The sequence below is a fragment of the Eptatretus burgeri genome, chromosome 2, assembly GCF_056783735.1.
Source record: "Eptatretus burgeri isolate ZD-2024b chromosome 2, Ebu_testis_v1, whole genome shotgun sequence".
Lineage (NCBI taxonomy): Eukaryota > Metazoa > Chordata > Myxini > Myxiniformes > Myxinidae > Eptatretus > Eptatretus burgeri.
The window spans coordinates 73663183-73684438 of record NC_140962.1 but is presented as its reverse complement, the minus strand read 5'-3'; the positions used below and the strand labels follow the sequence as shown (position 1 = coordinate 73684438).

Genomic DNA, 21256 nt, shown 5'->3' with positions numbered 1-21256 from the left:
CTTCAAATACTGAGGCAGAGTACACAAAGTTAAACAAGGATAATGGTCACTTAACCTGGCTGAGGTCACATAAATCATGTACCAGTCAGTCAGATATACTGAGACCATCACCGGGTACACTGCCCTCCGGTCTCGGGGATTATTCTGCCCCATGACAGTTTCTGCAAGCATTGTGACCACAATATGACTCCAAAATAAAATCCTTGAAGTGCTTGGGCTGGTAACGTACACGGTTGGAGCGTCTTGGTGTCCAGACGGTTGGGGACACCGTTGGATGTTCCTCACAGGTGTCACCGATGGCTTTGGAGTAACCAGGTCTACAGGTGTCAAGCCTCGGGGATGCATCAGAACCTAGATCTGGTACCTGTCTACTAGGGATTGGGAAGGATTCAGCACTGTCGGCAGGTGAAGACAGCTCATAGGGGATGAATGGGGGGTCTGGTGGTTTTGTTGCAGGTTGGAGGCATACGTTCTCGGTTTGTTGTGCAACACCATATTCCCGATTGCGAGGGAGTGGGAGCAGATCCTTCCAGTAGTCTGGGACTTTGTAGCATTAAGACTTTTTCACCCCATAAGCTGCACTCCTCAATTGGGACCCCACAAATTTACGTATGTTGCACCAGGGTCCATCGGTGGCAGAGACGAGGAATCGGTTTCTTGCGCATGACTTGTTACGATCAGAGTACAAATAGATCAAATCACCGACTTCCACTGACACATTGGGCTTGACGGACCCCATGGGTGCCTTCGACTTCTCACTATGGGGGTGGTTAACGGAACGAAGATGGTGTTAGGCTTGTATCATTTGTAAGTCCGAGAAAGGGATTTGTTGATTGGTGAACTGATCCCACTGCCACCACATCTCTCGGGCCGAGAGTCCCCATGCACTAACTCGTGAGTTCATACTGGCGGTGGCCAGTGCGAGGGTTAGTGGAGTTACTGGTCCTCCCATCGGCTCCTGTCGTAGAAGTTCATCTTCACATTCACGAACTGCCTTATCGGCGATGGGATTCTTGTTGGGATTTTTAATGCGACCAATCTCGATGCACATCCGGTGATGTTTAAGAAGCTCATCGTGGACCAGACGTGTGAAGCCGGGAGCCGGATCGGTGCGGATGACAACAAGTGGTCCATCCAATGGCCGGAGCTCTATGCATAAGCGGATCAAGTTGTCGCGGACAGTGATGTGTTGTTCATTCTCCACAATGCACGATGTAGTGTAGGAAGTGGAACATTCTCGCAATATGAGAACGAGCTGGTGATTGCGTTTGATGATATCCGCTGCGAAGGATACACCAACAGCACCAGGGGGTTCTCCAGTGGATTGCTTGGTAATGGTATGAGGAATGTTGCGCAATGCAGCACACTGGTGACACCCCGAGGTTACCTGATCGATTGCTCTGTCCAAGTCAAGAGCATAAAAATCGCGGTGAATCACAGAACTGAGTTGATGACGACTCGGGTGATCCAGTTGAATGTGTAATGCTGTTAGTAAGCCATTGACTACCTGACGTGGGACAATAATGCACTCACATGCCGAGGACAAGGGCTTGTCCCGACGGACTACAACTAGGCCATCTTTGGAAAGTGACGCAACCTGGAGGTAACGTTTGACATCCTTGATGTTGGTTGTTTTCTTCGATGGGCGGGTGCCCTGAATCAGGTGGGCATGAGTCTGCCTTAAGTCTGCGCACTCTGCCTGAACTGCTATCCAGGCAGTTCTGTTGGTGAAGGGCAGTTTGGTTCGACCGGAAATAATGTCTTGGGCTGACACCTGCAGGACTACGGCTTCCTCCTCGCGTCTTATGAATGCACAAATTTGACATGAGGTGTCAGTACAGTCTGGTGCATTGCGGCTGGCAAAATCAGATGGGGCATTGGCGGATCCTGCGAGGTGCCGTACGGTCGCTTGATAACGGCTGACGGTGGACAGGAATGTGAATAGACGAGGGCTCGCTGAAAACTCGCCACGACAGAGCTTCTCATACGCTTGTACGCACGGCTTGCTATCAGTGAGGATGGATGCATGATGTTTAGATAGGATAATGAAGGGACTGAAGTGTTTTACTGATACAGCAATGGAAAGGGCCTCCACTTCACATGGCAACCAGGTAGTTGGTGTCCGCGTAACTTTGCGCTAAAAAAACCCACAAGGTGAGATCTTCCATTGCGCGTGATGTACAGAGTTGATCCAATGCTGTGTTTTTTGACAGAACCATCCATCACGATCCATAGCTGATCACTTGGACGAGGAAGAGTAATTGTACGAGCTGACGAAAGAGCGGCTTGGGCTCTGTGGAAGGCAGAATGTAACTCATCAGTCCACACAACTCTGTCCAGTCATTGGCATCCAGCCACAACATCATCCAAGGGGGATAAGAGAGCGGAGCAGTTGGGGATAACACGAGCAAGAACCTTATATGCCCCGATAAGGGATCTCATTCCCCTGACCTTCTCAGGAGCCGAACAAGTAGAGAGTGTAGCCACACGGTGTGGGCTGGCCTGGATAGTACCACTAGACCAGATCCATCCTAAGATGGTGGTGCTCTTTGGACATACAACTGTCTTCGTAGCAGAGAGGCGAAGTCGACATTTATGCAGAGCCTGCAACACCATTCTCCAGTTCTGGAGAAGTTCGTCCAATGTGTCACCACCGCAATTGAGGTCGTCAGCGAGTTTGGCGACGGTCCCCTTCTCTAAGAGATCACCAAGGACGCGACACATGAGTTCTTCGAGTGCCGTCTCTGATCCAGGCATACCCATAGCGGATCTGGTATACACACGTATTCCCCGGAAGGGTGTGGCTACACCGCAGTACTTCATGGACTGGCGAGATAATGGGATTTGGTAGAAGGCACTCGTAAGGTCGGTAGTAATTATATACTTCCACTGAGCAATTTTGCGGAGGATGGAATCTACGTTTGGCATGAGAGAGGGTTGTGGCTTGCTGTATCGGCCCACATCAGCAAAGGCTGTGACGAAGCGGAACCCGCCACTGGGCTTCTTGATCAAGAATGAAGGATTAAGGTATTCCACAGTAATCCCCATGTCCTCAGGGCGAGTAAAGACTCCAAGCTTTTCTAGTTCATCAAATTTGTGTTGTGGTTCACACAGTTTATCTTGCGCATACTGTGGTAGACGGCCTTTGCGTTGTGGAGGCTGAACGGGGCCCATGTTAACAACAGCCTCAAAAGGGGCCTGCAGCACCATTGTAGCCTTGGAACACTGGGTCAAACACTTCATCATACTCTTCAAGAAGGGCACAAAACTTTGATCGTGTGTCAGGAGCGAACATTTTGTCAGGGTCGAGGGTGACAGTCGAAGAGTGTCCTGAGAGTGAAGTGAGTGTGCATTTTAATTGGGGGGGGGGCTGGTCTCGGTATAGTCATCTGGGTGTTCGGTATTTGTTAGGGCGGATTTGGCAAAATCGCTCATGTCCTTTGAGAACTCGTGGTTCGTTAGTTAAATTGGGGATCCGAACCTTCCCGCTGATGCTACGGATGACACTCGGTGGGGGCCAGTACTCAATGGGTCGCAGCGACCTCGCACTGGGCGCATCCGTGCGAGGTTCGAGTGCGAACGCTGAGTCGATACTCGACATGTCACATGGAAGGACCATTTCGATGAACTCACCGGGCCACAGAGTAGTTGTGTGGGGTGGGGCACGTACGACATGAGCTCGGCGTACTGCATGGCGATTAAGGCTCCCTTCCTGAGAACCATAAACGTATGTGGTGCCGTCACCCAGGATAACTTGATGCTTCACAGGGCGGATTGAGATGTCATTAGACTCCATGAAAGGTGTTCCTGCTAGTACTTCCATGTCAAGATTTTCGACAACCAGGCCCTCAAACTGAAATTCCCTTCCGTCGCGAGTCAGTGTCGGTCTGGTCTCACCAACCACTTGAAGAGAGGAAGACCCATCAGCCTGACGAGCGGACTGTGCACTCTTCTGAATCTTGGCTCCAAACCTCCTTACAGTTGTCTCACGAATCAGGTTACCCGTGGCCCCACTGTCGATGATAACTCGGGTTGTGCGGTGACCGTGGAAGGTGTCTAGATATGGAGCCCGGCGAGTCTGGATACGCGAGATAGTGGACGGTTCTGTATAGTCTATGTTATTAACTACCTTGTCCATATGGGCATATGTTATGTCTCCAGACTCGTCGTCTGACTCTTCAGTTATGTCAGCCACATGGCGTGCTCTGGCGATGTACCGACGATCTCGTTCGGGGAGGAAAGGACACTTACTGAGGAAATGACCGTAATCAGTGCGGCGTACTTGTTTGCAGAGGGGACAGGACTTCGTAAGGTTGTTGGAACGAGTCCCCAAAAAGACTTGACGAGGTTTCGACGATGATGGGAACAATGCTGGGCGGGGGACCTGTGGTCGAGACGTTGAAGTGCGCAAGGATGTTGTATCTTCAGCAGCATGGAGCTCATCTAATAGTGAGTCAAGCGCCTGGGATATCTCCGGTTTGATGGAGGCTAAAGTGCGGGACCTGAGTTCAGTTCCATAGCGTTGTTTGACGAGTCCGGGGAGTCCACTGTGGACAAGGCGAAGCCGTGTGAGCACAATAAAGTTCTCCAACGAGGGAGATAATTCCTCATCTTCCGTGATCGCCTGGTTATATTATGGTGGAAGATGCTGCCATCTTGTGGTAGCAAGTTATCCTCCACAAACGCCATCAGGCGTTGGTATCAGTCTTTATGGCGCTCTTAGGGGTTATGGCGTATCGCTGCAAAGTCAATGAAGTGTGCGCCTGTCGATTGGAATCCAAAATGTTGTCGAATCGATTGCCATATGTTGACTACAGAGGAGGAGTTTCGGACTATGGTGTTGCGGGATATCACAGGGCAGTAGTTTGCAATCTGACCCAGCATAAGTTCCAGTACGGTGACTTTCTGTTGGGCAGCCTGACGCTGCACAACGGGGACATCGTCACCATCATCCACAAGTCCACGAAGAGGGAACGCTCTGCTCTTCTTCTCCCAGGTGATGCCCTCAGTGAGGAAGGGCGCAAAGTTGGGATTGAGTGATAAAATATAAAGAAAATTGTCTCCAATTTTCAAATGAGTTCACTGTTTCACTCTTGCTTAGTGACCACTGCTCTGGTGCACGGTGTGTGGTGGCCATTTTGACGACGGGCACGTTGTTCAGACGATATTTATGACACAGCTACAGAGTGAGCTGGTTGGCCGCTCACCTTCTTGTGAGGTGCGATTGGGGTTCGAAGATGGCTCTCGTAACAGGGACGTTCTGCCGATCGCAATCTCCGGGGTGAAGAGTGCGTGGAATCGTATCCCAACGCTGCCACCATGCCACAATGGTTAAAGGGAATCCCCAACGGAGCACTGAGGCCAAACACCAGTCTTGGTGAGGTGAAATCAACTTTAATAACACACACTATACAACGTGCCCGGATCGGCCAAACCTTCCACGATACAGCACCCCTGCACGGTAACCCCATGCACCACGCTCACACGACGGATTAAACCACATACTCTACTGGCGTTAACCTCCCAGTGCATGTTGGACTCCGTCCGGTTAAACGTGGTGTGTGTGTGTGTGTGTGTGTGTGTGTGTGTGTGTGTGTGTGTGTGTGTGTGTGTGTGTGTGTGTGTGTGTGTGTGTGTGTGTGTGTGTGTGTGTGTGTGTGTGTGTGTGTGTGTGACGACTCGGACTCTAAAAAGATGCAAAATGCTTATTTTATTCTTGGATTTAGCACAAGTAAGCCTTTTCTATGGGTTTTGAAGGTTTTTCCTTGTTTTTTTGAATCCTTGTTAAAAAGTAGTTATCGTGATCGGATTATCGTTCACGTCCGATAACTTTGTATTATAATTACCGGATTATCGTTATCGGACTTAAAATTGGGGTTATCGGATTATCGTTATCAAAGTTAACTTTTTGGTTATTGGTGCCCAACACTATGCCCATGTTGGTTAAATGAGTGAATTTGGGTGAATGAGTGAGTTGAATGAGTGAGGTTGATGAGGCTTTTGGGTTAATGAGTGAGTTTGATGGGTAAAGTTGGGTGAATGAGTGAGTTTGATGGGTAAAGTTGGGTGAATGAGTGAGTTTGATGGGTGAGGTTGGGTGAATGAGTGGGGTTAGGTGGATGAGTGAGTTTATATGTGATGTTTGGTGGACGAGTAGTACCCTCACCATTGTCCATCACCCAAACCCCCCCCCTCTACCCCACCGTCCATCATCCACAACCACCCCATCACCCACAAAAATACCCCCCCCCCAGCACTACTCACAACCCCCCTGCCCCCATCACCCACACAAAAAAGGTCTCCCCCCCCCCATCGCCCACAACCTCCTCCTCCCTGCATCATCCCCCCCACCCCCACCCCACTCATCAAACTCACTCATCCATCCATCCAACTCACTCATCCACCCAACCTCCTTCATCAAACTCACTCATTCTGCAAACCTCCTCCATTAAACTCATTCATACAACCAACCTCACTCATCAAATTCACTCATCCAACCAACCTCACTCATCAAACTCGCTCATCCAACCAACCTCATTCATCAAACTCACTCATGTGAGTATATTAAAAGTGTTTGATATCAAATTTGTGACTTTTGTCTTTATTTTATCGGGCCGGTAGAAATTCTGCTGGGCCGGTAACTTTTTCTAGTCACCGGCCCTGCTGGCCGGTCGATAAAAATGTTAATTTGCACCCCTGACCCCGGGGCTTTGCAATACGCCTGTCTCTTTAAACTATAGGTTCCAGCAACCATGATTCCCGTCACCTGTGTTGGTGTCCATTATAAATTTGGGCCGAGCCCTCCAATTTTCACTCGTGGCCTCGCACAATTTCATGGCTGGGCAGCGTGGCTCACTTGGCAGGGATTTCCCCTCTGCTGAACTATAACCATGGCACCCCCGGGCCCTGAGGCTGTCTCCGAGCCTACCTGCTCCCTATGAAGGTGGGGGGTTGCCCTCCCTGACATTTCCCCCCTCCGATGCCCACGTGGCATTTTGGTGTTATGGGTCCCGTTCCGCGGGTCGCCCGTGCCCACGACACTATCCTGGTCCCTTGGACCCTTGGCCTACTCTGGCCGACTGTCCGGTGCCCGGGGTGCCCTCTAATAGTCTAATCGATACTCACCTTTCATCAGCCACGCTCCCAGCCGCTCAATGGACTCCTGCACCCCACAACACAGGTCTCGAGCCTTCTTTCCGCACCAACAACAAAACGACCTCCTTTTGGTAAATTTGACTAACCCACTAACTACCATTAAACTGACCCCAGGGTCACTTGGGTGGGTTTCACTCCTCCCCCCCACCCAGTCATTCGCACCATGCATACCACATTCGCTCCATTCACATTTGGGCCCGCTGACCCATACTCACTCATTGTAGATTTTTCTTTCACTTTGTTCACACCAACACTGACACTCTGATATTCTGCTAACTAACTTCCCCGACTATCTCGTGCTACCTCGTCATCCCTTATTCTAATGCACGTTCCATTTAACTCTACGTAGCTAATCTACGTCCCCACTACACATTCCATGTCTGTCCATGTCTCCCAAAATTCATTTCCCATTCTAAATCTAAATCTACTTCCCCACTAACTAGTCCATGAGCCCCAATGCCCCCATGAGGCCGGTCTAACTAAGCAAAACCCATCTCGTTAACAAGTGCTTCCTTTGCCCAAACCAGGATGCTTGTACTGGGAGCGCATCTCCAGGACGGCGGTCTGCAGTTAGCACGTCCCTTCCTATGGGGATACGGGCAGCCATGACGTCACCCTGCCGACTGCAACAAGCTCTCGCTTTCGTGGGATTCCCCACACGGGACGACGTGCGCCGTTTGCCTGAAGCTTGCGCCGCGAGGTCCGGGCTGATGACGTCACCCGCGCACCGAGCCTGCGCGGTTTCCCGTGCAGGTTGGCAACGAGCGCATCGTCCCGGGAACCCGCTCCGCGAACAGAACAGAAGGCATGCCTTACGTGGAGCTTCACACACGTGCCCGTATGTGGACCCGTCCGTTCCAAATTCAATCACTCGCCTACATTTTCACCGTTCTCGCGGCCGGCTCATATACAACGTGGAGCGTTCTCGCGCCGGATCGCAATCGCGCAGATGCGCCCGTGGAGGCCGTGCGCGAAACGCACCATGAACCTCACACATGTCGTCTCACGAAAACGGCATGGTAACCAAAATGGCTCCATACGGCGCAGAAGGCTATGTACCAATTCTGTCTCCCGTCTGGACGGTCTATGTACACCCGTCTCCCGTCTGGACCGGTCTATGTACCAATTCCTCGCATGCACTCACGCACGCCATGACACTCAAATTCTGCACACCTTTCGACACACTCGTACCACTCATACTCTTAACCACACACAACGGGACAATCACTTTGGGGATTCGTGTTATCTCAAGGGGTCCCGGGATCTCTTTACCCCCCCCCCCCAAGCTCCGCGTGTACCCGTTAACATCACTCACCCCCTCACCCTCACACGGCTCAACTGGACTCACCTCATCGCGATCGGCTTTAAAGGGGCATATCGTCTCCCCTCGTCCCTGAAGGAGGCCATCCTGCTGCTTGCCCGGGTCACAATACATTCCAACAGATCAACCCCATTGTCCCTCACTAACTCTATGTGTGTGTGATCGTCTTTCGTTTCATTTAGTTTGTCCCCCTCTATTGATTTCTCCCTCTCCATCACCTCGTTTATTATTTCCGTTTCTTCCTGGCTCTTCGTCTCTGTTAATTTCTCCGTCTCCATCACCTCCTTTGTTTCTTCTGTCATCCCCTCGTGTCTCACCCTACACGTCTCCCCATCATTTATGACGTCGCTCATCCCCTCAACCTTACCCGTCTCCATCGCGGTCCGGACAGCCGTTGCACTCCCTGTTGGTTCGGTCGCCCCGCCACGTGGTGCCGCCATTATGCCCTTCAGTTCCTCGAGACCCACCTGCAGATTCAACCCCATACTCTGCATCTCCCCTGGCTGCGTTTGCATATCACCCCTCAGTCGGTTTTCCATTCTTTGCACATCGCGCGTGCTCGCGTCCATTTTGTTTTGCATATCGCGCACGTTCTTCTCCATTTTGGCATCCATCCGTTGCATCATCAGCACCAACTGTTCGATGCCCGATGGCTCTTGCGAAGCCGATCCACCACGATCGGACGCAGACCCTCCAAGGGTGGGGAGGGAAATTTGACGGCGGGGGGGGGGTCATACGCCACCCCTGCACCCCTTACGGACTCTGAGCTTGGCTGCGGGGCCAGTTCCTGCATGGGGTGGTGTCCTGGACCATGGGTTCGTCTACAACTTCATCTACCTCACGACCCACCTGCTTCAGCTTGTCTTGGCTTGCCATGTCGCGTGTTGGGAAGAGAATTTAAAATACTCGTAATTTGGGGGAATCGGGGGGGGGGGGGAGGGGTTCGCTCCCTACACCCCTGATCCGAATCCGTGAATTTTGTGGAGACGGAGGGGTTAGAAATCCCGCTCCTGAACACCAATTCGTTGCGGATTCAAACCTGTCAATTTTGTTAATGGAGGCAGAGGGGTTCGTATCTCCACGACTGACACCAATTTGTTGCGGAGCCGGGTATCGGCTGCAAGCACGAACGCGAGGTGGAGCAGTAGGGTCGACTCTACCGAACACCCGGCATCTAGATTGTACCTTTCCGAAAACTCTGAGGGTATGGGTCCCTTACCGAACCGTGAATCGTCAATAATTCCACCACGTGGTTCAGGCTTATTTGCCAATCTTCAAAATACCTAAAGATCCACGTGGCAAGTTACCGAGTATTCATACCCTCGACGGCACTCGTACGAGTCGAGCCGTTAGCGTGCCCGACCCGTGCGCAACCCGAGCGGATGGTTGCCGAAGTCTCGTCGGTCCAAATGTACATTTACAGCGGCAACGGTCTTTGTAATTCACCAACACGCGCCATGCTAAGCCAATGGAAGAAACACAGAAAGGAGCGGATACATTTAACAAATGGGGTATTTATTCACAGTAATCGGGGAAACGGGGGAAGCATGTAAGGGCAGAGTTATCACGACTAATGGAGAATGCAAATTTACACACAAGCACTGAAACAATTCCTACTTAAAGATGGGCCCACACAGACGCACACCCAAAAGAAACGGACCCAAAATGGTCTTTATTTTCCTTTCAGCTTGGAGGGAAGTCAAGCTGAGGGACGAGAAAGTCGCAGGCTACTTTGGCCACGAGCGCGTGGCTTGACGTCCACACCTTCCCAGAGCACCAGTCGGAACGAACGGACCAAGGGCAGCCAGACGCAGACCACGCCAGCCACGAGAGAAGATGACCCGGGAACCAGAGCACGCCAGCGACAAGATTCCTTTCGCCCAGCCTCGAGAGATGCGTTTTGAACGGGCCCGAATTCTTCCTTTCTCGCTCAAGCAGATCCACCCGATTATTTGCTCTCCTTTCCTTTTTATCGCTCTCGGGCGCGGTCCACTCAGGTGTGGCCCGCTCTCGGGTGCGTGGCCAAGCGAACCGGTTCATGACTATATTTGGGAATGGAATTCCATCCCCGAACAAATTCCCAACACACCCGCATACCAGCGAGCGCACTGAGAATGCCGCGCGCGGAGAATGCCGGGAGCAGAAGGTTGTCGCTGTGAGAGCGAAGATGGCATTGTTGTTGTTATTGGAGATGTAGGTGCCGTAGTTGTTGTGAGTGATGTAAAAATCCTGACTATTAAAATAACTCACAGCGCATGCACATTTATTCAACCATTAAACGAGGGACGTGGACCCTAACTAAAAAACATACTTACCGATACAACTGTTCTATAGGGTCTCTGAAAGTTAAGTGCTCATGGCTTCCAGATTCGTAACACTACCCCCTCCCCTTTTTTACAGACTCATCCCGAGTCGTCAAATTTTCGTGTGACCAGCATGTGCAAGTTTTCCCCTAGTACATTTTACCTTTGGTTCTCTGAGTGCGACATTTTTTTATACATGTCCCAAAAATAAGTAACCTAATGCGCTGCGTAACTAACTAACAGACTCAAACGGACAACTTAGCTACAATTGCCGGCGCTACGACAGACATACATATGTCTGTCGGTAAAACGATATTGGGGCTAAAAACGATATTGCATGATGTCTCAAAAAGTTGTGGACGGATTCGGATGAAAGTTGGTGGATGAGTTGGTTAGGTGAAAAAAAAACAAGCCGATTAGATTTTTGTTCAGGTCTGAATCCAGATTCGGCCTATCTGTGGGATAGAAAATGTCAACTGTTCAGCTTGGCGGAGGTATGCGCTCGACTCAGTGCCGTTCTAGTTCAAACAATGGACTACCCCACAATAACTTGGAGAAGTTGTTCACAACATCAAGGGACATATTGTTACGAATTTTGAAGTTTACTGCACTCAACATACAGGTCCTATCACTCAATTATATCTATAAGTAAATGTGGATAAATAGCTCCCTTTTTCCTTGTCTAATGGGAATAAAATGTACGTGCGCTGTGTGTTATCTTAATAGTTCGGATTTTTACACCCCTTATAACAACAACACGCCTTCACCTCGCTTCCTCACACCGACGCCATTCTCTACGTGCGTTCGACCATGTACATGGGCGGAGTTTCCTCGGCCACCAGAGCTCCGACTCCGCCCCGGAGAGATGGAATGTTCCCCCCGACCAATGGGAGGCATGAGACATCTTAGACACCGACGTTCCCACGAATCCCGGACCAATGGGAGGCGTGAGACATCTCAGACACCGACGTTCCCACGAACCCCGGACCAATGGGAGGCGAGACGTCTCAGACGGCAAACTTTCTCACGAATCCCGGACCAATGGGAGGGGTGAGATGTCTCGGACATGACGTTCCCACGAGCCTCTCGACCAATGAGAGGCGAGACATCTCAGACGGTGATCCTTCCCATGACACCCCATCCCGCAGGAGAAATGCCATTTCAGAAACACCAGGGCCTTGGAAAGAGCGTGAGCATCACTGGTGAACGTCAGAGTTGAGCGTCAGTGTCAGGGTTGGGCGATCGGGTTCGAGGTGCCGGAGATCGACTCGTCTGGTTTGGTCGGCTTGGCAGCGATCGGGTTCGAGGTGCCGGAGAGCGACTCGTCTGGTCTGGTCGGCTTGGCAGAGCATCAGGGTTGGGCGATCGGGTTCGAGGTGCCGGAGATTGACTCGTCTGGTCTGGTCGGCTTGGCAGCGATCGGGTTCGAGGTGCCAGAGATCGTCTCATCCACCTGGCGTCCGACGCTTTTCCTCCGTCCCTGGTGCTTGGAGTGGCATCGTTGCTGCGGGTTCGAGTCCCAAAGAGCCAAATCGTCAAAGACCACATGAGGTGGACAGGTCCAAGCGCAGGCTCTGGTCTCTAGCTCACCTGTCCTCGAGCTGGAGGCCTTCAATAAAGACCATTGGAGTCCGTGTGTGTGTGTGTGTGTGTGTGTGTGTGTGTGTGTGTGTGTGTGTGTGTGTGTGTGTGTGTGTGTGTGTGTGTGTGTGTGTGTGTGTGTGTGTGTGTGTGTGTGTGTGTGTGTGTGTGTGTTTGGGCCCGTCTTTAAGTAGCAACTGTTAAGTGCCTTGTACATTATTTGCATTTCATTTCTATTAGTCGTGATAACTCTGCTTCTTATGTGCTCCTGTCCTTCCCCACCTATTATAAATAAACCCATGTGTTAAATGTATCGGTTCGTCCTCGTCCTTTCTTTTATTGGTTTAACATGGTGCGTGTTGGAGAATTAGCCAGGCTGTTGCCACTATAAAGGGACATTTGGACCGACGGATCTCGGTGATCATCCACTCGGATCGCACACGGTTCGAGTACGCTAGCGGCTCGTTCCGTACGAGGGCCGTCGAGGGTGAATTTCCCCGGTAGTTTGGACGACATGGGTATTTAGGTAAATTGAAATTGACAATCGACCCTTCCCCACGTGGTCGACCTATTGGCGAACTTCGGTCCAATAAGGGACACGTCGGCTCCGGAGTTATCCGGGGTGACGACCTATACATTCCGGGTGATCGGTGGAGCTGACTCTACTGCTCCATCTGGTGGTCGTGCTCGCAGCTGACGCCCAGCCCCGCAACAATATATCGCCACAAATGAATTCTCCTAAAGTGGTTAATGGACCACTGCAACTTTTGGATCAGCGCAAGATCAGAGTTTCTGCTACCAGGCCTCTTCGAAGCCATCCACCTACCATGCTCAGGCACCTCACATATAATAAACCATCAGCATCGTAACATCATGATTATGACATGACTAACCAAGGATTCGCAGGCGGAAGGTGAACTCAGCACGGTCATCTGCGTTGGAGACGATGATGGTATACAGACCAGAATCCGAATTGTCTGCTCGTATCACTTCTAACACACTGTCATGGCTGTGGGTTAACAAGACATGAAAGTTGAGTTTCGGGTAATTGTTATGATTTGAAGCATCAGTCAAGTGCTTGTACGACATTGAATAGTAATTAAGACAAAGTCGATCAAAATGGGTCAAACATGAAGGTCATTGGATAATTCAGAAACTTCAGAACGTTTGAAATTCATTGGATCAGAGACCTTGGTCGAGTACCTGTTACTGCTCAAGTTGGTGATGTGCAGTGGAGAAGTAGTATGTCGGGAAGCATGCAAGGCTTTCCCATTAAAGAGCCACTGAACTGTGGGAGCTGGGTAAGCCCGAAAAGGGATGGAAAAGTGTCCAGTTTGCCCCTCTGGCAGCTGCTCTTCCTCAGCGACGGCTGGTTGTAACCGCACAAACCCATGCTCTGGCATCAGACAGTGTGAGAAAGGGATTGTGGAAATTAGTACGAAGGATGAGTTGGGTATAAAGGTGAGACAGACGACGACGACGACATTCAAATTTGCTCACATGCTCTCTAATTAAGATAAGCATTGTCTTTCTTTTATATCCCAGGGTCTCAAGATTTACAGACTCCCTCCCTGTAAAGCACAATGCACAATGTAAAGCACAAAAAACCCATGGTTGCAACGTTTCATCGAGAAAACTATGCCCCACATCTTCACCACCATCTGGCAGAAGGGCTCAGATCACGCTATGCCAGATGGGTTGTCGCGTCATCCTCTGGACGTCTCACTGGAGGATGATAAGGAGACTGTAGTAGTCCTCCAATGTGATGTGCGACAGGTCGTCATCTCGGCTGTGATGACCATTGTCGATGAGCAGCTGATGTTGCATGATACCCTGTCCTGGATGGTCTGCGGAAGAACATGTGCCACGACATTGAGTATCTCATCCTCTATCGGACATGATCCGTGACGGATTTCCTTTGAATCGCTCTGATTGGGACTGACGACTAAGCAGTACTTTGGAATTTGTGATCAATTGTCTGAGGGCAAAGATCTTGTGCTGTATGGTCACCGCATAGTGATGCTACAGGTAGCGCACTCGAGTGTGCTTGACCAGCTTCATGCCTCGTACTAAAGATTTGAGTGGACAAAGCATCAAGCTTGACAAACAGTGTTCTGGCCTCACATTAATAATGATATCACCAACATAACATGCTCATGTGTCATCTGTCAAGAGTATAGCCAGCCAACAGAAGGAACCGATCACGCACGAGCCTCCTCCAGAAAGTGTGTTGAAGGACACGTCTGCTGATATATTCTCACATGCTGGAAAGTCGTACTTGGTCTGTGTTGACCGGTTGTCCGGTTGGCCATGTCCGTATTTGTTGGAACGTACTCAGACATCCTGGGATGTCATCAGGGCCATGTGGTCCTTCTTTGCAAATCTCCGGGTCCCTGTTCATTTCCGCTCTGACGGGGGGGGGGGGGGGTTCCCAGTTCGCCTGGTATGAGTTCCGAAAATTTTTGGGGCGGTGCATAGTCCATCATGACATGTCGACGCTGCATCTATTATGGTCGAATGGCCATGCCAAGGCTGCTGTCAAGGCGATGAAAACCTTGGTCGCTAAAGATGATGCACAAGGGTGCCCTTGATGAAGGTAACTTTTGTAGAGGGCTGTGGGAATGGTGGAAACTCCTCGGGAAATGGGCCACTCCCCAGCTCGGGTCATGTTCAGCCACCCAAAACATGCTGCGATGCTAGGACATCACCAAATGTTTGCTGCCGAGTGGCAGACGGCCACGGACGAGTGCGACGCAAAAGCTACCACACTGCATACAAAAAATAGGCCGTAATGACAAGACTGCAAAGGCATTGAAATCACTCTGGATCAGTGCAGACGTGTCTATCCAGGATCCAGATACTAAACTGTGGTACAAGACCGACATGATAGTCGGTATCAGATGGCATGAAGATTACGACATCAAACTGCCATTAGGCCGGGTCTACGAGAGAAACCTCTGTTTATCTCCATCTGTATTATCAGCGCCTTGTGCCTGAGGCGCCACCCACCAGCGACAAGAAGCCAACTCCTGGTGAGAATGACCGACCCCACAGTGCCCCATCCAAGAGGGTCCAGTTTGATCTACCCTCTGGACATTCTGCTCGAAATGAGCAGCCACACCCACGTTGTAGTACATGTGCACGTCAAGCACCACAACTCTGTGATGTGCAAGTTCAAATTTTTCTACTTTAGTGCTTGCTTGTTTAGCATTTGCATGATAATTGCATCCGTCGACTTTGAAAAAGGAAGGGGAGGTGTCAGATTCTGTTCCAGGTGAGGGTGATTACCAGACGTGATGTCATTGTACCGTGACATCCATCTTGCTATCCTTCGGCCTGTTGATGTCTTAACAATAAAGTTTTATTGTTGCTTATTCCACGACTTATCAACATAATCGTGACCACCTCCTTTTTGGTCTTGCATCCTCCACCCTTTCTGTGCTCTGTCCATCCCTCCTTAATCCCTCTTCACCCCTTCACACCTCAACTCCCTCTTCCACTTCCCCAGGTTTCTGCAGGGCACATGCGATTTGCCAGTCACCAACTTCTGGTGAAACTTGCAAAATCTAGCCTCCCTGCTCACCTCCACTCATTTGCTCCTCTTATCTCTCACCTGTGGAATCAACTTCCTCAATCTGTTCAATCTCACTCTTCCCTCCAAGGCTTCAAGATGGCCGTTTACCACCACCTCAGAGAACCCCCATCCATACTCATGATCCTTTCTACCCTCATTATCCCTCCCGAAGCTCACCCTTCCTTTCCAGGTTATTGTTTTTATCTGAACTAGCACTTCTATTCTCTTCTGTTCTTTTGCTGTGTTCTCGATCTTCCAAGTGCCTCGACTTTGTACAAATAACAATATGATATGATATAGGTGTGCCTTGTGTATGGGCCTAGTGCAGTGGTAAATTCAGAGAAGTTGGACCTTTTGCTTGCTGATGATGAAAATGTATTTTTTCTTTTTGGTCTTTCTCCTGTAAAAATTGTTTTACATGATTGCTATTTGATTGCAGTGTAAAGAAGACTTTGAATGCTCGTCTTTCGGCTGCTCCCGTGAGGTGTCGCCACAGCGGATCATCCGTTATGATCCGCATACTGATTTGGCACAGGTTTTACGCCGGATGCCCTTCCTGACGCAACCCTGGTCGCCTGTTACGACACAGGGATATGGATTGGGTTTCGCCATGACTCCGGGCTGCCCTACACCCTCTCGTAGCGCGGCCCAATGCAGAGCACCCGTCCTCAAGCGATCCTCCAACCCAAGCCTCCGAGTCGCCGGATTACAGGTGCACGCCACTACGCCCGGTATGTAATGAAGACTTTGAATGGGATGTTATTATTTGTGGTTCAACACTGTGAAAGGTCATTCGGACATTGGGAAAAGTTCACTTGATAGCTGAGAAGGTAACATGGACTTTGGGTTGTTTGTGATCGATCAGCTTCTCGGATGAATGTTATACTGGGCGTCCCGTCTGTCGGCATTAGTTAGTGGACATTAAAAATCCCACGATGTCCTTTGCGAATAGACAAGCTATCGCCAGCACCATGAACAAATTGCTAATTGCTGCCCTAACCTACAAGAGAGCATTGCATCAGCAGCACAGCTGTGCCCCTAGCAAATGATGCTTCTTGCAGTCATGTGTTGCATACAAAAGAAGAAGACGACCCTTACCTCTAGTCTTTTGAGGTTGGGAGTGAATCTGCATTAACATGCAGTTCCACAACCATATTGTGATAAATACACATGCACAGCCAATTATTTTCCAGCTACCTTTCCAACATGTTAATTTACTGGCCAAACAAAACTGCAGCAAGCTCTTACCAAGAACATTGATGTTGATGCTAGTGTTGCCTTCTCCAGCTGCTGTTTCTGCTGTGCATGTGTACTCTCCAGTGTCCTCAAGCTTTGCAGAGTGGATTGTCAATGAGCTCTTGATCCAAGGCTCAGCATCATCTCCAATGTTAGGCCCAGCCTGAAATTCAGGCTGAAGCCCACAGAAATGCTCAGTCCATGTTCCAATCTCAAGATCCATCTCTGTCTTTGTCTGATTCCGGCCCAGCTGCCAACATGACAAATTGTTATTTGTTGACATTCTCTCATAATGATTATATTTATGTATTATTGGTAAAATGGGATGATACTCCATTGTTGAAGTTGCTGTGAGTAGTTTCTTGGGCGAGGAATATGCTGGACAGTGTGTTGTTGCCATCACAACAGATAACAAAGGAATTTAGAATTTGGCCAAGGTATTGGCACACAGTGTCCAAACACACGGTGGAAGTTTTAATGTCTACAAGCAAGTGCTACAAAATGGGACAGCTTGCTTAATCAGATTTTTTTTTTTTAAAGAACATCATATTTAAATTTATAATGCCGGTCTTCCACCAACATCATATGACAATAACATCAACGTCCTGTTTTTGGAGTACTTGGACATGAATTTGTAATATTGGAAACAAAGAACATGACATCACATCTCAAATTTCTAATTGTTGATCACAATGATAAGATACATGTCACATCTCAATGCATGTGATGTACCACACTTTTCTTTCCATTGGAATAAGATATATTTTAAAAGATTCACATCTACAGTTTTGGAATTAAGGTCCTGGATATGTGGATCCAGAAGACTGAACCTCACACTAAATTTCATCTTCAATCCAATAAAATCACCAAATGGTAATCTACTGCACAGCTACCTGCAGACCAGGATAAATCCAGTTGAAATGAACAATTTTACTGCCTGAGATGAAGCAGAATATGGAAATGTCCTCTCCAACAATTGGTGTGCATGTCTCAGACATTATATTTGGCTGTGGGAGAGAAACTGGAGGGATAAGGACAGGCAGAGCAGATAAAATCATATGTTATGAAACTTCATACAAACATTGAAATAATTGTTTCCACATCAAAGCAAATCATGAAAATTAAAAAAAAACAAGACTTCACCTGGGATAACAATAATGTTGTATAACTCGGTTTCCTCCTTCCGCTCCCCGAGCTCTGCCTGGCACTTGAAGGTACCAGAAGGTAATATCCCATGGAACCCCAATGATGGAAAATACTGTGGTCCAGGCTTTGTTCCATTGTATATAATATGTGAGGTCTGGAGATACAGCACGAGCATGGTTAGACTTGTAAACTATTCTCTTTTAGTGAATGATAGCATATCATGGATCCACATTCTCTCATTCACCACTGTTAATGTATAGATTGTTGGACATGAAATCATAAGGAATTACCTTTTGGATCCAAAAGGTGACATTTGTTAGTGAGAATGATTATGGCCATAAGACATTATTATGTAATTATACGTAATATTATTGTGTAAAAGTGCAATTTTTATCCATGACGACAGAACTGTGTTTTGTATCAAATTAATCTACACTATAAAATGAGCTGGTGTGTGTATGTCCGTGCGTGCATGAGAGTTCCACTCATTGGTTGGAAAGTTTGCCTGACTCCTCCCACAATTCCTGTACAAGCACTGCCATATTTTTTATGTCTGAGGTTTCATTGGCCTCTTTTGTAAGGCTCACACTTTCTGACTCTGTCATCGTTTTATCATAACTCTAATTCGATTATCTAATTTTATTGTTCATCGTCTCTGAGATGGTTTAAGACTTTGTTGCACAAAACTGAAAGAAAATCGTATGGATATTGATGATTAAAAAGGTAATACACATTTTAATAGCACTTTCTGGTTGGGCATGATGCAGGCAGAGGGAGAGGAGAAAGGGGGAGAGGGATGGGAGGGGGGACAGAGTGAGGGGAGAGCGATGTTTGGAATGCAGCCTGTGGCTGGTGGTTGCATCATTTTATGGGAGCACGGCTATGCTGCTGATGCCACTGTTACCAATAAGCTGGACCTCAATTTGCCGACCTCGGAAGGATAACTGCTTGAAACAACCCACCTGCTGTTATTTCAATGGCAGAACAGGGGCTCAAACTCAAGACCCTAAGATCTTAAGCCAACACCAGGCTTGGGGACAGAGAGAGGGGAGGGATGAGGGACAGAGTGAGGGGAGGGAGGAGGGATAGAGTGAGGGAAAGGGAGGTGTACAGAATGAGAAGAAGGGAGGGGTACAGAGTGAGGGGAAGGGAGGGGTGCAGAGTGAGGGGAAGGGAGGGGTGCAGAGTGAGGGGAAGGGAGGGGTACAGAGTGAGGGGAAGGGAGGAGTACAGAGTGAGGGGAAGGGAGGGGTACAGAGTGAGGGGAAGGGAGGGGTACAGAGTGAGGGGAAGGGAGGGGTACAGAGTGAGGAGAAGGGAGGGGTACAGAGTGAGGGGAAGGGAGGTGTACACAGTGAGGGGAAGGGAGGTGTACACAGTGAGGGGAAGGGAGGGGTAGGAAGGAGTTCAGTGTGAGGGGTTGAAGGGGGATAGGAGAGAGGAAGGGGCAGGGGTGGAAGGGGGAGAGGAGAAAGTGGGGGTGTAGGAGGAGAGAAATGGGGAGGAGGGGAGAGGGAGGTGGAGGGAAGGGAGAGAGAGGGGGAGGGGGAAGAGTGGAGGTCCTGAAGAGATGAGGTCACATTTTACATTACATGCAATTTTCCTGGGTCCCTGCTCCTGTCCCATTTGCCACAGGATATAACATAGTCTTTCCTTATCCATTTTTTACTGGAATTTGTTACATTTAAAACAAGAAAAAGGGCAATCAGAGATTGCAGACGCTCACCAGGACTTGTTTTATGTGGTGTATTTTGCGTGGTGTTTATGAACTGCTGTGTTACGTAATTAATGGGACATAATTAGAACTGCCACTTTATAACTGCTGGCAGTGATAACCGGGAACCAAGACGTCCTGCTTTGATCGGACACCTGACACTGACCCATGACATTTATTATTATTATTATTATTATTATTATTATTATTATTATTATTATTATTCAATTTAATTCAGAATGGGATTAAATAAATTCAATTCAAATCAAATGGAAGACCAAATAGGTACAGTCCTGCATTGGAGTCATCAGAAGGAACCTAAACAAGCAAAAAGCAAAAATGAAGTCATCAGGAGGAACCTGGATAGGATTCACATTTCAGCTGCTACTCCTCTTCCCTCAAACCAATCCAAGCACAACCAAGTGAGCCTTGTTTAAAAAAAAATAATAATAATAATAAAAAGAAAAAAGAGCCCAGATCAAAAAATTAAAGAATTCTGGCTGCCAGACCATGTGTCTGATCAAGTTGAAATTTAAAACATGTATTCCCCATCATTACTAGATCATAATTGTGAAGTTTTATATGGAATGATTAAGTGGTTCCAGAGAAAACATTATTTCATATTTTCTTCAATCCAACATGGCTGCCAAACCATGTGACATCAATTATTCCTTAAAAAAAACTTGTACACGCATGTCTTGGAGAACATTTGTGTGAAGTTTCCCTTCGATCTGTCCAGCCGTTCTGGAGAAGAAGATTTTTATATGTTTTCGGGTAAACCCAATACGGCTGCCAAACCATGTGACCAATGACATCATGTGCGTGAATCTTTCCTTCCTCATGGACAGGCGGTCATACATGTAAAAGTTTCGCCTTGATGTGTTCAGCTACTTCATAAAAGATTTTTGAAGGTTTTTTTAAAAAACAATCTGGCTGCCGAATCACGTGACTGACGATGTCATCAAATTTTTTTTCTGTGGACCATTTTATCCCTTGGTGACCCTCAAAAATTTTCATACTCATCAGATGTGGTGTTCCACATATGCAATTATGATGTCATAATGAAGGCACCTATGACATCATTAAAAAAAAAAAAATATATATATATATATATATATATATATATATATATATATATATATATATATATATATATATATATATATATTGCACACATTCCCCATGAGGAGTACTTGCTTGTGCCAAGTTTCAATTTTTTCCTTGGT

General features: G+C 48.4%; 1 protein-coding gene and 1 long non-coding RNA gene across 7 annotated transcripts in view; one reads left to right on the top strand and one right to left on the bottom strand.

The window, feature by feature from the left end:
* The window catches only part of LOC147032327 (uncharacterized), a 66107-nt gene extending 48718 nt beyond the window's left edge, over nucleotides 1-17389 (top strand). Inside the window, exons 3-4 of one of the 2 annotated variants that reach the window (XR_015055115.1) lie at nucleotides 16374-16646; nucleotides 17255-17389. This is a non-coding gene — a long non-coding RNA (uncharacterized LOC147032327). Of the gene's footprint in view, nucleotides 1-16373; nucleotides 17053-17254 lie in introns of those variants that run through there. The other variant, XR_015055114.1, reaches the window with a different exon arrangement.
* LOC147032326 (platelet-derived growth factor receptor alpha-like) overlaps nucleotides 1-21256 on the bottom strand; it is a 124855-nt gene that overhangs the window by 74323 nt on the left and 29276 nt on the right. For 4 of the 5 annotated variants that reach the window (XR_015055113.1, XM_085869838.1, XM_085869837.1 and 1 more), the window contains 5 exons: nucleotides 18314-18470; nucleotides 18064-18191; nucleotides 17183-17420; nucleotides 13564-13756; nucleotides 13254-13369 (listed from right to left, as the gene is read on the bottom strand). Coding sequence is in view for 4 of the 5 variants with exons in the window: in XM_085869838.1 (XP_085725964.1) it covers nucleotides 13254-13369; nucleotides 13564-13756; nucleotides 17183-17420; nucleotides 18064-18191; nucleotides 18314-18470 (832 nt within the window). In the remaining variant the exon portion in view is untranslated. The remainder of the gene's footprint in view (nucleotides 1-13253; nucleotides 13370-13563; nucleotides 13757-17182; nucleotides 17421-18063; nucleotides 18192-18313; nucleotides 18471-21256) is intronic. The other variant, XM_085869840.1, reaches the window with a different exon arrangement.